The sequence below is a fragment of the Uloborus diversus genome, chromosome 10 (assembly GCF_026930045.1).
Source record: "Uloborus diversus isolate 005 chromosome 10, Udiv.v.3.1, whole genome shotgun sequence".
Taxonomy (NCBI): Eukaryota; Metazoa; Arthropoda; class Arachnida; order Araneae; family Uloboridae; genus Uloborus; species Uloborus diversus.
Window position 1 is genome coordinate 85,456,651 of NC_072740.1, and position 15,791 is coordinate 85,472,441.

The 15,791-nt window shown below is 31.8% G+C and overlaps 1 protein-coding gene across 1 annotated transcript in view; it reads left to right on the forward strand.

Annotated features, from left to right (window-relative positions):
• LOC129231857 (translationally-controlled tumor protein homolog) overlaps positions 1 to 6,923 on the forward strand; it is a 30,834-nt gene extending 23,911 nt beyond the window's left edge. Inside the window, exons 5-6 of the mRNA XM_054866238.1 lie at positions 4,476 to 4,591; positions 6,509 to 6,923. Coding sequence (XP_054722213.1) covers positions 4,476 to 4,591; positions 6,509 to 6,511 — 119 coding nt within the window. The 3' untranslated portion in view covers positions 6,512 to 6,923. The remainder of the gene's footprint in view (positions 1 to 4,475; positions 4,592 to 6,508) is intronic.
• The last annotated feature ends 8,868 nt before the right edge of the window (positions 6,924 to 15,791 follow it).

Below are 15,791 nucleotides of genomic sequence, written 5' to 3' on the forward strand. Positions count from 1 at the left end.
ATTCATGCTAGGGAAAATATTTTAAGAAAATTCTTGTATAAACATATGATGCATAATAGTGTTGGACATTTCCACTATCATACAAAGGTAAAACTTATGTATTTAACACAGATTAAAATTGCTTCATTATTGTTTCGAGGAGGTATGTTGTTCACGGAAAAGTTTTACTGATGCCAATTTTCAAAAGTTGGCAAGTATGGATGTGAAGAGTTAATGTTTATTTCGTTATCGGTGGGAATAAGGGAGTAAAAATTTTGGTCTTGAATTTGAAGATTGCAATTTGTATGATCAGGATTGGTTTCTTTTTAATCATCATGGGTGAAAGAATACAATTTTTACCGGGGGTGGGGTCAGATGTCTAAACTGATGAACGAATCAAATACGGAAATGAGTTCTTTTCAAGTATTAGGAACGGAGAATCTGAGAATGAAGCTAATGTACAAGAAATTAGTGGAAGATTTAAGGCAAGCCGAGGTCAAAGCTTCAAAAATATTATGTAGTAATTATTAATGACATACTTTCCAACAATCAAATCATAAGCTTCTTTAAAAAATCTTCCAAAAAAAAATATCAAATTCCCTTGCAAAGTAGTCAATGAAGCATTCCATTCCCCCAAGCTACATCCTAAACACAACTGACCATTTTGGCTCGTCTTTTCTTCAGATTATTTATGCGGCTGCCGTGTTTCCAGATAGTGTCAAAATCACCCAATAGGTAATTTTTATTCTCTAGCTGGCAGCAGAAGGAAGCTTTATAGTTTCAATCTGCTTGCTTTCTTGAAAGATCTAGCAACTCTTTATTCTTGTTGGCTCATTGGTAGATTCTAGGGCTGTTTTAGATTTGTGGGTAAAGAATGAGGCGCGTCGGAACGAGTTCTGAAACATAAGGTGTTTGTTTTGCATCACCTTGTGCAAGGGTGGAGTCGGAAAAGGCAAAGAAATGTTATTTTATAACGGACGAGGATCCATATACTGCTTAATTTCCGTGCATAAAAATCCGAATAACAAAGGGAAAATATGTATATTGTGAGATTTGTGTAAGGGACTTAGATTTCTCACTGCAATGGGAAATCGATTGCATCCGCTTCTGTAACTCTCATTTTTATCTGCTATGCCATTCTACTGCTTAGACAGTAATACCTTTTTGTTGACTAATATTTTCAACCCTTCTTATACTTTTTTTTTTATAGAAGACTGCCACGCCCATTCAAAAATGTTTATCCTATTCCATCAGAGTTAATTTAAGCCAACATCATTCTTCAAATATAGTTTTAATACTTATCAGGCTTACCAAAGATATAGCTCTTAAAGATCTTAATCAATTCAAATTTATTTTGATTATACTGTACTATTTAATTATGACAGATATATAAATATAGGAAATTAAAGACGCTTATATTCTCAAATCATGAGTGTTTAAAACTTTTTATCAATTTAAAAATAATCATTTTTATGCTAGTACTTAAAATGACCATTAAAGCTCAAAGTTTTAGATTGGGTTTAGTTTTTAATTATTTTTATAGAATATACCCAGCTGGCTCCACAAAATTTCAAAATGTTCCTCAAATTGTTTCTCCTAGGTTAGCCACACTGATAATGTCATTTGTAATTATGGTGCCCAATGATTTAGCTTGTATTAAGTGTTTAGTTATGTGGAAGTTTTATAGCATTAGATGTCACATTATAAAGTTTTAATTTTGCATGATTTGTGGGCTATGGGAAATTGAAAGTAGTAAATGGAATTGATATATCTTCTGTTAAAATCTTTAATAAATACAAGCATATTGTATTCATTTGTTAGCATCTCTACTAGTAAAAAAAATATATCTATTAATATTTAAAAGTCAGTATAGTATCAATATAAATTCACGTAATGTAAAAAAATGTATATAGATTCAAATTTTAAGTCTTGTAATTTTTCTTCTTTTTTTGACTTAGGGCTGTTTTTATCCCTGTATTACGCATACATAATCTAATTTAATGTTTGACCTATATTTTGAATACTTTTAAGCAAATTTATAACTTTTTAATATTTAACATAAATAATCATATTTTGTTGATGAATCAATTTTCTGTAAAAGTATTATTTCTTATAATACTATTAGAGCTCCTAATAGTCCCATCTTCCTAAGAAAAATCTTGTTGCAATATATTCAGAATTTATTAATGATTAAACTAAATTTTGGCAGATTTAATTGCAGCAATATATATATTTGATTTTTTAATGGTTTAAACAAAAAGAGGCTTACCTAAGAAAAGTGCTCGGTCCCATGCAAAGCACGTGGGTCTGGGAAAGCACTTTTTCCTCTGCTTCAAAACAGCTTACAGCATATAATCTTATTCTGTTAACTATAAATTGAATAGCAAATGTGGATAGATAATTATCAACTATTAAGACCTTACATAAATGTTTATGTAAAAATTCAAACTTTTCTTTTCGAATGTGATTAAAAGGAAACTTCTTTAGAATATTTTATGTGCATTGTATTTTTATCTAATTTTTTTTCTACAGAAAGAATTTCATTCTACAACTAGTTACATTTTTAATTCAGTCATCTGCTATTAAACTTATCTTCACGCTCAGTAAATGAATCTAGAAAATAAAATATTGTTGAATATAAATGATCACAGAAAAAGAAATCCATGTTTGTTTTAGTCAGGGTTGTTTGGTTAAACATCTTCTCGTTTGCTCAGTTTGTGCGGTTTTTGCTTCCATCTTTTCAGGGAAAGTCGCAAATTATTCAAATTTCTGGAAATGTCATGGAATCCCTCTTGATTTTCGCTTCTGATGGTGAAACGGTTGCTTAAAAATATGGAAGTGCAGTAAATGTCACATTCCAAATAAGCGAATTTTCCTAATAGTTGAGAGAAAAAAATTCAAGCTCATTTTTAAGTACTAAATGTAATAAGGTTACAAAAAAATACACTAAAAAATAATCCATACGTAAGTTATGAAGCTCTAGTTTATATAATTACATTTTGTTTCATTTGGGGGGGGGGGGGGAGCAATGCATTACTAGAATTTTCCGCAAAGTACTTGTGGTCTTGCTAGTATTTTAATTCTACTTTTTTTCTTTTTCATGAAATGAATGATCTTAAAACTTAAAGCCTCAATTTTAGCTTTTATAGGTTAAAACTTTGGAAACCTTGTTTTGGAAACATGCTGCCAACATTGAAAGTGAATTTGACAAAAATTGTTTAGCATGTTTGAGATTTCAGTCTTTATGCATCCTTCAAACTTTTCCATTATTTCAACGGTTGGAAGTATTTTAATTCTGGATTAGAATGTCTTTATTTTTGCTAACTTTTAACTATTGTCGAGTTCATTAGCAATCATTTAATTTTTTAGTTCTTCATTTGCTTTTAAAGCTAAGGATTTGTAAAAAAATCTTTTTAAAACAAAAATTAAAGTTAATTTTAGGAGAATAGTGTAATAATTTTCTATATTCTTATGCATTAAGAATATAAATTTTAAATTGAATCATCATTGCAGAGAATATTTAGCATCTATTTTTTTTTTTTTTTTTTTTTTTTTTTTTGAAACAGAATGAACTATGTATTCATTTATGAATGAAACAGAATGAACTATGATTTTTAAAGATCCTTGCTTGCCAAAGAAAGATGTTACAATTTTATCAAAATGCAAGTAATTTTTTCACATGTTAATGTTACAGTTGAGAATAGTGGTGATGTCTATGTTTTGGAAACATCCATCGTGGTTTTTGTTAAAACATTGATGTTTTAATTTTGAACATCTTTTTTTTTTAAACATCAATGTTGTTTAAAAATGTCTCATCGCTTGTTGAGAGTGTAGTATCAACAAGGGCATCTTGGTCAAAAATTTGAACGAAAAGTCTTGTAGCATTATGGACTGGCGGAATGCTGTTATTCATGCTGGAAGGAGGAGGGAGACTTAAATCAGATTTCTTACAATATGCTCATTTATGCTAGAATGGTCCCTAGCATATATCATCAGATTTTTTTTTCTTGGAGGTTGGCAGGTATGGTGTGTAGTTATTCGAGAAATGGATAATAGAAAACGTTAAATAGAGTATGGTCATATTTACAATTAATATCAAAATTGAATTTTACAGTGACATACTCGGAAAATCAAATTTATTTGCAGCAACCCCGTGTTGATTAAAGAACTAAGAGGTTTCATGTTCGCTTATCAGTATGCATGTTAAAGTTTATTTTTGCCAACTGTTTGCAAAGTGCTATTTTTGCTTACATGTGCTGTTAACTTTAGCAATAAAAAAAAAATATGTATGATATATTGTAGGTTGAACCAACAGACCTAAATCAGGATCAAATTGTATTGTTTTAGCTGATTGATTAGTATTTATGTAGGAGGAGTGCTAATATTAATCGAAATGTACGCATGTCATTTTATTTTTTAATGAAAAGTTCAAAAAAGAGTTGCTGATTTTGATTTCCTTTGATTTGTAGAACTTTGCTTACGATATTTCATTTTAGGTGAAAGTTCAAATCCTGATGGTCTGATTGCCCTGCTAGAATACCGCGAGATTCCTGGTGGTGATGAAAAGCCTTACATGATTTTTTTTAAGCATGGTTTAGAAGAAGAAAAAGTGGCAAGTACATTTTTTGTTGAAGTGTACTGTGTTATTGAAAATAGACGATGTTCTTTCAAAAGATTTCCCATGAGTGTATGCGCCCTGTGCATGAAGTTTCGTTTGCCATGCCATAGATGCATTGATATTTTGTTGCCCATTTGTAGGTCCAAACTGATTTGTTTGTGTCAATATAAAGCTAGAGATTAAGTTTAAACTTTATTTGTAATTTTTAAAACTGTTCAAAAGCTATTATTTAATAATTTTTTAAGTTTAGGTATTACCATTGAAAGCAATAAACTTGATTTGTTTCAGCGTGGACCAACCTATCCACCATAGTTTTGTTTATGTCACCATGTCGCAGCAATTATGCCACTGGGGACGTTAGGCAGTAAATCTACCTAATTCTTATTACAGATCTTTATTGTTGCTATCAAAAATAAAACTTCTAGCTTGTTTTATTGGTACTAGAGAAACAAAATATGCCAACGAAACTACTCTATATGTTCTGTTTCGTTACACGGCATGGCCCAAAATTATTGCAGCATTTATTTTGTATCCAAATACTTCTTACCTTGTTAGTTCCTTGAATTTCTATAAAGCACAAATTGCATGTCTAATTCTATAAAAAATTAGATGTGCAAAAGCCTACTTGATATATCTTTTCTTTCTGGGTTTTTTCCTTATAAATAAGTTTCGTATAAATTATATAACTTACGAATTAATTTCATTTCAAGTCAAAATCTGAATTCAATGCTGCTGGGAGAAAAGTAAATGTTCAACTTATAAAAACCTTTTGTGCTAGCAATTAATAATTACATTTTGATTTGATTGGGTTTGGCTAGTTTTGTGTGTTTTTAGAGGATAGATACCAACAACTTATGAAACAGAAATGGCAATTTTTTTAATAGGAAAAGTTTTAGGTTTTATTCCTTTTACGAAGAACATTGAATTCATACCACTTGATCTTTTGTAAGAATATAACCATACAAACCTGATTTATTTATTTTTTATTTTGTTACGAGAAAATCCTTATTTTCATAGAAAAAAGGTGAACAGAAGAAACATGCCTTATAACATTATGCATTTTTCAAAAAGTACTGGATTTAAATATCAACCCTCGTACAGGTTATAATGTATGACAATTTCAGTTGATTTAGAAGGAAATAATTATGGGTTTGGTTTTAAATTGATGTAGAGAATTGGTGAAAACAAAATAAATGGAGTGCAACACTTACAAGGGAAAACTACAATATTTTTTCCTGTAATGTTGGCTAGTATTCAATTTTCTCAGTTCTACCATCACTCTTTCTCCTCAGGCTATAGATCCCTACATCAGTCAGTTTATTTTCTCTTAAATTGGCATATAATTCAATAGATTGAAGGAACAGACATCAATTAAAAACTTTATGCTTGAAATTTTCATTCTCCATTATTTTGTAAACCATCCATTAATTATAATAAAAAATAATACTAACAATGAACTATAGATTTTTTGAAATTCAAATTTTTAATGAATTAAATTGCATGCTGGATATTTTTTTGTATATTTATTTATTGTATAATAGTTCAATTTTTGAGATTTGATTTAATTTAGAGATTAGTTAGTAGAGCACCAACCATTAATAAATTTTAACTCAAAATTAGTGAAGGACGAATAAAATTTAAATAGATTTAAGTATTTAAAAGGATAAGATAACTAATAAGTTTTAGGACCCTAAATACAGCAATCAGAGACTTGGCCAAATTTCTTATCTCTACAAAACCAATATTAATGGGAGAATAAAGATAGAACAATCGCTTTAATGGATGTTCTAAATTTTTTGACTTTTATTAAAAATTTATGAACTTTTATTGAAAAATAGTTTTCTTGCTTGGAGTTGATTTATACTTCCTCCAGCTTAAACATTTTTTAATCTACTTTTTTTTTTCTTCTAGTGATGAAAACAGATTTCTAACAAAATAGGATACCTCAACATTTGTCATGAATGGCTGTAAATATTAAGATCAAGATTACAGGAGCTGTGCCTTTAACTTATTTGGAGAGATGTATAATTATGTTTACCTCTGATACATTAAATATATTTAAATAACCTGGTATTTGTAAAATAAAGAAATATCATTTATTTATTAGAAATAATTGTATACTACATTGATACTTGAATGTGCCTTCCGTATGTTGCTGCTTTTCTGTTCCAGATCGCAATAAACATTTTTTCCTTACATATTTGTATGTATTTTACATTGTAAGTTCTACTTCTTCCCCTTTCTTTCTCTATTTATCCTGCACCAAGATGCTAAAATTGATTGAGGTAAATCCTATACAAATTTGAATAAAGTATGTTGAAGTGACTTTTGTTTGACTTGTATATTTTCTTAAGTTTACAATCATTTTATCAGTGAATTGTTTCATATTAACGAAACTACAGTCAAGCCCGTTTATTAGAATATGCTACTTAATGTCAATTTATTTTCAAAGCACCAAACCGCTGTAATTTGTTATTTTGATCCTGGATAATGGAATATCCCGCTTATTATAATAAATTTTGTAATAAAATGGCTATTCCATTAGGTGGGTTTAACTGCTTATTTCAATTTTGACAGTTAATGGTGCATGGTTTTTACGCTTTTAAAATTCCATCTACCTGAATTTTTGCAACTAAAGACTTAATTTTTTTAATTTTTTTTTGGAAACTTCTCAGCTTTGCAGAGAGTGGCATGCAGTTTGGAAATTCAATCCTTTGGCATCTTGGAATTTTTCAGTTACATTAAAAATTGCAAGCTAATTTTATGCTACTTTAAACCTGCCCTTTTTATTTTAGTATTTTTAATTTTAACAGTGGAATTTAGTACTAGAAATTAATTGGCACCGTTGAAAATTCTACCACTTCAAATATTTTCACACTGTTTTAAATTGCATGCTACTGGAAATGCTGCCTTAGGGAGTGGGAAAAATCTATATTGCCAAATGATGAAGTAAGAACATGCATACCCACATCTAATGAAAGAAATGCATTATAAAACCAATGTAATACAATCAGTTTTTATAAGAAATGGGGTGTTTGGATGTACACCATTTTTGATTTTGCTCAAATTTTTATGGTGGATTCTTTTCAAGATTTTAGAAGATATTTTTTCTTTTCCTTCATAAAATTTTTTGGAGGCCTGTAAAGTGGAGCCCGACATAGAGGTTTATCCAAATCGGTGTTTTTTAAAATGCAATTATTTCTGTGTATTATGCATTAGCCAAAAAAATTGTTGACAATGACATTTAGTACCTAAATTGAAATGTATCATAAATTTTGTGGCTGACCTTCAGTACAGCCTTTCAGGGGTGTGCCATGTTTGAGGCCCTTTTGTTCCCTACATTCAGGCTCAACCAGTTTTTATACATAATTTGTGTAAGAATACCTATAAATCATTCAATACCCTCATTAGTTGCATGGTTAACCCTCTGCGCTGCCAAAAAATGACAGTTTTTGTATCGAAAAATGCTAAAAAGTGCAGTTTTCATGAGCCTTTATCTCGGTGCACTGAGGGTCAGTGTGAAACTAGATGCCTGCATTTCAAGCTAGAGTATGTATTTTCAAACAAGTGAAAGAGCTATGAGCAAATTCTTTTCAAGCACACAATGTGTAATTAAAAACAGTAAAATGAACTATTCTGTATTCAATTCAGTCAACATATCCGGGTTTAAACCTTTCTCTAGGGACTTCCAATTACTATTTAAAAAAACTAGTATGATTAAAATTTAACCATTAAAGAGTTATAAACTTGCAAATAGATCGGTTATGCTTACTCGCATACTTTATAATATGATTACAAGAAGCAAAGTGAAAGAAAAACATCAAAATATGAGTTAAAAAAATGTACTTTCATGACTATATTTCAAACTAGAGTGTGTCTTTTCACAAACAAGTGACATAACTTTGGGCAATGGTTCTGCAGGCTCAATAAAATGCACCCCAAGATGAGAAAATTGTATAAGAGTTAACGAAGCATCCAGTTGGTTGTGCTCAAGCTACAATGCTTTGTTTTGCATTTTTTTATTGTCCCACTAGTCAGTTAGGCAAATATACCCTTGTTTTATAATGTAGTATTGCTTTTATCATAATAAAATGTGACTCGGTAATTGTTTGCTATCATGGTAGTTTAGTGCAGAGAAAATAGTTTTGTCACTAATCTTAATTAAAAAAATACCTAAAACACCATTAAAAAAGTGTTACAAATAACTTACGTTTTTACCGCAATATTTTTTTTTTTTCACTTCGCTTCCAGTTATATTATTAAGTATGTGAGTAAGCATAATCAGTCTAGTACTATTTGCAAGTCGATAACTCTTATGGTGTAAGTTTTTGATCATACTAGCTTTTTAAGCATCTGTAAGTCCCTGGAGAGAAGTTTCAATCTGGACATGTTGATTGAATTGAGAACTAAATAGTTGGCTCATTTTACCGTTTTGAAATACGTATTTTTCTTGAAAAGAATTTGCCAATAGTTCTGTCACTTGATTGTGAAAATACACATACTCTAGTTTGAAATGCAGGCATCCAGTTCCACACTGACCCTCAGTGTATTGAGATAACAGGCCCTAAAAAGTGCACTTTTTATCATATTTTGATGACAAAAGTGCTATTTGTTCGCAGCAGTGAGCATTAACCATGCATTTAATGAGCCTATTTAATAATATATATATATATCACTACACAAATTGCTCGCAAAAGCTATGGTTGAACCTCAGTGCATGGAATCAGGATGCTTCAAACATGACACATTTTCACTTTCTTCGGCACAGTTTAGCCTCCCTTGCCAGGGTCCACTGAAGGTCAGCCATAAAATTTACCATATACACTCCTGTTTGAAAATTGCAACACGATGAAGGAAGCATCATAGTTGAATGAAATTTAATGCACAGTTGAGTGGTAATGGTACAAATAAATGAATACATTTTCAAACCAAACAATAAAAAGAGATAGAAATTAGTATTTTCTGTGGCCACCACGCGCCGCAAAAAGAGCTGCTACAGGACTCGGCATGGAGTGAAACAAAGTTTGAATATCTGCCTACGGAAGAGTATTCCATATGGTTTGTATGCGCAACCAAAGTTCGTCTGTTGAAGCAACAGGACGAGGATCACGAGCGAGACGCCGCCTAACGAAATCCCACACATGTTCAATCGGTGATATATACAGGCAATATGCAGGCCAAGGAAGAAGCTGTACCTGCTGCAAATCAAGGTAGGTTTTGACAGTCCTGGCGACATGTGGACGGGAATTATCCTACTGGAATACAGCCCCTGGCAATCCTTGTGTGTCTGACCTGCCTTACTCTTATAAAAACTGGCTCTTAAATTTTTAGGATAATGCCTTTGTTTATATTTTAATTCATCGGGAGTCTTATCTGATCCTTAGCTTTTATAGTGTGGTGTAACAGGTTTTGTTTAATGCTGAAAGAGGAAAGTATTTCGATTCTGAGTCACAACTGACTACAACTATTTATGTTGAGGACTGCCTCCATTTTTTTATACCGATAGATGGCAGCACCATCACCGGATCGAACAGTTAATGAGAATTTAGAACTAGACCAGGAGCTAATAGCTGCCTGGTGCTAGCACCCTCAGAGGTATCGTTTCACTTGGAGGACATTGAGACCCCGAGCATATTTAACGTCGCCCAGTCCCCTTTAATGACGACGGTGGATCTTCGACCATCGAGGTTCGAACTCGGGACCCTCCGGCCCCGAATCCGATACTCTACCGATCGGGCTACCACGGCCCCAAGAGGAAAGTAAACTTATAATTTATACCTGGAAAGATCAAAAAAGAAAAAAAAACTTCTGTTGGGTCAGAATGAATGTACCAGGCGAGCTCTGAGGCAAGACAGTCTCTTACGTCACCTCGTTCTGCAGTTACTGTTAATGTGCTTCTAATTAAATAAAACTCGTAGATAGTCGGACTTCCGGTTCCAATTAATTCTTCCGTCCACATCATCATAACAGCCTAACTGCAAGGCTATGCTATGCTTCAGTCATTTGTTGGCACTAATGGCAGGGCTCCCAAGAAACATTTTCCTACAGGACATTGGTTGGTCACACGTAGCAAGGGTGCAAGCTCCAGCACGTTATCACTTTCTCTGATTGTTCGATCCTTCGATTCATCTCGATACGAGAGCAGCTCCGTTCTCATACATTTCTATAATACGAGTACTGTAGTACTTACTGTCACACTGTAACAAATTTCTGAAACGTTATGAGCATTTCAAACATTTCAAGATTTCTCTCAATGGTTTTTATCTACTTCCTGGAAAAATCAAGTATCCTTGTCAAATAGTTTCTTGAATTGCTACAATTACGCGAATGCAGACTTCTCACTGCTATAAAAAAATATTTTTAGCTCCCAGTTTAAAGATTAACCGAGCATATTAATAAAGTGTATCGGCTTCAATTCGATTACAGCTTGTCCATGCTGATTAAGCTCCCAAAGGGTGCGAATAAGTATGGATTACGTTGCTTAGCAAGAATTGCAGGTGAGTAAAATTCTGGATACCTGCTTGAAATTCTGGCTTAGCTTTGGCCATGTTGGCAATACTATGTAGGGAACTTTTATAAATCAGGAAGGTGCCAAGCTATCTATTATATCTACTTAAGTTTTCCAGGAAAACGACTCGCTTCAAATGGGACGATTCCAGAATTTTTCAGGAAACTTCCAGGATAATTTCAGGAAGGTTATTGAATTTTAGCAGAAAATGTCCCTTACTGGCAGAAATTGGCCACATCAGCTGCCCATTATTTTCCAGGAACGATTCCAAATCGTTTTTATAGTATAGCTGGCCAAGGCAGTTCAATGTCATCTTCTTCCTTAACATTACAATAGCTTCCTTATTAGGTGGATATTGGCTAGAGATTAAAACAGTCGGAAAAAAAACGGAAAATTTCTGAAAAAAACGAGGGAAAAAAACGTTTTTTTCCCGATGGGATTTATTTCCACTTCGGAAAAATTGAAAAAATAATCTTCAACTTTTCCGGAAGTTTTAATTGAAATTTTCAGCAAAAAGTAATTAGAAATTTCTCATACTTAAAATTCTGATGCAATATCCTCCCCCACCCGCGCCTTGTATGTTAAAATACTGTCTAACTTTGATAATGCAAGTTGTTGTACGATAATATAATTTGCACATAGAGCAGAAAAACATTTAATGCTTTTTGCAAAAAATTAAACCAATATCCTTAGTGAAGAATTTATTTTCCTTCTTCATAAAACAAACAATAACTTTAATCACAGAACTATGTTTCTGCTAACTGTGCAAACCAAATGTACAGGGTGTGGCAAAAGGGGGGGGGGGGAGCAAGCAATTTTCCATGTAACTTTATTAAAAATAAATAAGTTCACAAAATATAATAATATGAGAAGACCTTTAGCAATGTATAAATTATTTGGTTTCAAACTAGCCGCCTTTTAAAGTAAAACAGAGGTGCAACTGATAGAAAATTTTCATTCAAGGGCTGCAAGTCCTTTAATCAATCCTATTCCCTATAAAGCAATTGGTAAGAGCGTCCAAACTTATGTGCAGTTTAGGGTAGACCTTTGACTCAAAAACAGTAGCGAGTAGAGCGTTCACTCTAAAAAGACGATATCATGTCAAAAACAATGCGCCTTGCAATACTCTTGTCTTTTTGGCTGTATGAACTGGTGTGGAGTCAAATTGAAATGTCCAGTCTATATTGGTACACTGAAGTGCTCTTAGGTCCACAGAAGTACAATAGCTTCTAAAATGTCCTTCTGGTACACTTTTTGATTGATTTTATAACCCTCATCCACACACACACAAAAAAAAATAAAAACAGATTTTTTTTCGCTTGTGCTGATTCTATCACAGACAAAGCCTGACTTCGAATTTTGGCGACGCTTTATTAAAATGTTCACTGCTAGTTTTTGTACACTTTCCGAACATCGCCTATAATTTCAATGCCACTTGAAGCAGCATACCGCTTCAAATACTGTTTGTCGAGGCACAACAAGCAAACGAACTGTCACTCTACTTGCTTAAACAACTTTAAAAGAGCAGGTCTTTTGCTTAAAATTGTAAGAAAACTGAAAAACAATACATAAACTTGGAGATACAGTGTAAATTATTTTCAAATAAAGTGAGAGACAAAAATGAATAAGACGTTCATTAACATGAAGTTACTTTACTTCCATTCGATGATGCAATCTTTGTCCAAGTTATTTTTGCCGCACCTTGTATGCTGCCGTGCAAAGCGCAAAAGTGGAATCTGCAGTTGAAATCAAGCAGAGAGATTGTGTTTTAAAGTTTATCTCTTCCATATATCTGATTCAGGTTACTCTCTTTTTTTTTTTCAGAATTTATAAAAAAATAGTTTCTGATGACTCTGAAGCATTTTATTTATTAAGTAAAATACGAAACAGAGAAAAACTTGGTTTTAATTAATAACTCAGTTTTTCTCAAAAGTTGTAGGTATGACTACTTTTACTACTGTGGTTAAGCATGCCGTATGAATAAACTGAAACTCCAGTTTAAGTTCTGATTCAGTTTTAGAAACCATTATGCAGTTTTGGTTTAGGGTTTCTGTGGTAAAGGAAAAGAAAAACCAATTTAGTTTTGATTTGGACTTTTCAAACTTGGTATTGATGAATTTTTTGAGTTTAAACCAAGCCTTTCTTTTAATTATGCGTTCTCTATCCTCAAGGCTTTATTTTCTGCCTTTAGACTGAATTGGAAAAAATCAAAACTCAATAGCTTTTCAGAAAGTAAAGTTACATTGTAAGGAAAGGAAATCATACTTATTTTTCTTTTAAACAACATCAATCATGTTTGAAAGTCAAAAATTATAATTATTTTTTCAAGTTTCAAAAGCAATCTAAAATAGAAAATATAATTGTTATGATTAGACACATATTACTCAGTATTATTGTTTGAACGACGACTAGACTTATTTCTGGTGTTTAAACAAAAAAGCTCTTAGTTATAAAACAAAAAGTTTTTTTTCTAAAAAAACTTACTTTTATGTGTATTTCTGTCTAGCAGAAAAGAAGACGTGTAGATTGCATATATTTTTTAATGCTTAACCCTTTAGATGATCCAAGAAACAGAGCTGTTAAGAAAACCTATTTTTATTCATAAAAAAATCAATTTTTCCCGAAAAAAAAACGGTAAAAAACCGGTTTTTTCCCACCACTTCAAAATTTCTAGAAATTTTACATCTCTAATATTGGCACAATAATCTGATTGATTTCTAAAATGTTCATATATACGGGACATTCTCTGCTGCGACGTACCCCATTGGCAGTTATCACTTCTTTTATTTCTAAGTCATGCTCTATTCAAGGCGAATATTGGGGAAATGTGAAAATTTCAATGCTAAATAAACAAATGGAGAACAGATAGAAGGCATAACATCAATCTGAGGTCAGCTCATATTCTTCTGAGAATGCTGAATCTGTCTGGTGCAAGTTTTACTCGCGTAAGACTTGCACCACTCAGATTGGTTTGAAACCCACTTTCTTTTTTTTTTTTTTTGAACCTTTAATTAAAAGTAGTTTCCAGAAATCGCTACTAACTACCTTTTTTTTTTTGTACAGAACTACTCGCTACTCAACTTGTTTTAAAAAGTAGTGCGCTACACCACAAACTATTAAAAAACGTAGACATGTGGGAAGCTTCCTGTGTGCAATCTGTTCATTATTGTAACAAACAAAATTTCCCCAGGAAGTTAAAAGAGGTGTTTAGATTTTAAAATGCTTTATATTCACACAAAATACTTTTTTTTAACAAATGAAATTTTGTATTCAAAATGTAGTTTCTAACTGCCCTACTCTAAAATAAAATTTTCACATTCATTCGAACATTTATTTCCAAGCTATAGCCATTTATTTGATGTATGACAACTTTCCTCCACCAGACCCTATTTCATGCATCTAATTAAAAATAGTCAATACGAAGCTACATTGCATATGTTCATTAAACAGTTGAATTAAAAAATTTCAATGCAGCAGTTTCGTTTGTTGAACTTGAAAGAGAAAACGTTTGGTACTTTTTAGCAGCACACCTGGAGAGAAATTAACTGGTGCTGTAGAAAAAGGCAGAAGTGTCTTTAAATACCATTTTTGATATACTGTCTGCGACGGAAAATCCAGTGTTTAAAGCCAAATTGAGATACTAACAGAAGACTTTAGTTTTGAAGTAGTAAGACAGGGTGTTCGCGCAACTAGAAAATCATGATTTTCAGCAAAAAACACTCAAAAGTCATGGGAATTGACATTAGGTTATGGATTTCGAATTCTAGAACACACATAATGTAATAGCCAATTTTCCACAAAAAAATATTCTAATAACCAGGATATTTTATTAAACGGGATTAAAATAATAGAAATAAACTGTTTGGTACTTTGAAAATGTATTACATCAAGCGGGATATTCTTTTATCCGATATTCTAATAAATGGGCTTGACTGTACTAACCAAATTTTGCAGTTGAGGCATAGAATTTACTCATTTTTAGTTTTTGAAGAGCTCTGATTTTTGCGCTTCCATAAAACTTGCTCATTGTTGTTTCCTATGCGATTCTAATGCTTGTACAACAATTTTGTATTCATTATTATTTTTATTCTTTTTTACATTTAATTGAAAAGTTGCACTTTTGCCATCTTGCTACGCATCCTCGGAAATTTTAAGCCATTTGAATTTGAGTTGAAGTCTAAAATACCAGTAAAAATAGCATGAAGTTTCACCTGTGTTTATCTAACTTCTGAAGATTTAAAAACTGAAATTGGTCTTAAAATATGAAAAGATGAATATAAATAATAAAAATCATGGAATTTTTACTGAAATATTTTAAAAGCTAAGAAAAATTGCGAATTACTATAACTTGAGATTTTTTTCATTAAATGTATTTAGTGATTGCAATTCCGGTGTTACAAATTCTCAAAAAAAAAAAAAAAAAAAAAGAGATTAACAGCATATTGTTTTGTTGCCATATTTCATAATCTTGTGGAAAAGTGCAACATTTATGAAAACTTATTGTGAACAAATTTAATTGAAAGAACAATTGCCATAAATTAAAAATCAATAATAGTAAGACACATAATGCATCCACTGAACTAATGTTTTTTTAGTCTGAGACTCATTTTAGTGAAAAAAATTTCCCGGCAGGTGAAAATACTCTGAATTCATGCAAGTCAGTGGCACTGTTAGTAATTCAGTCTC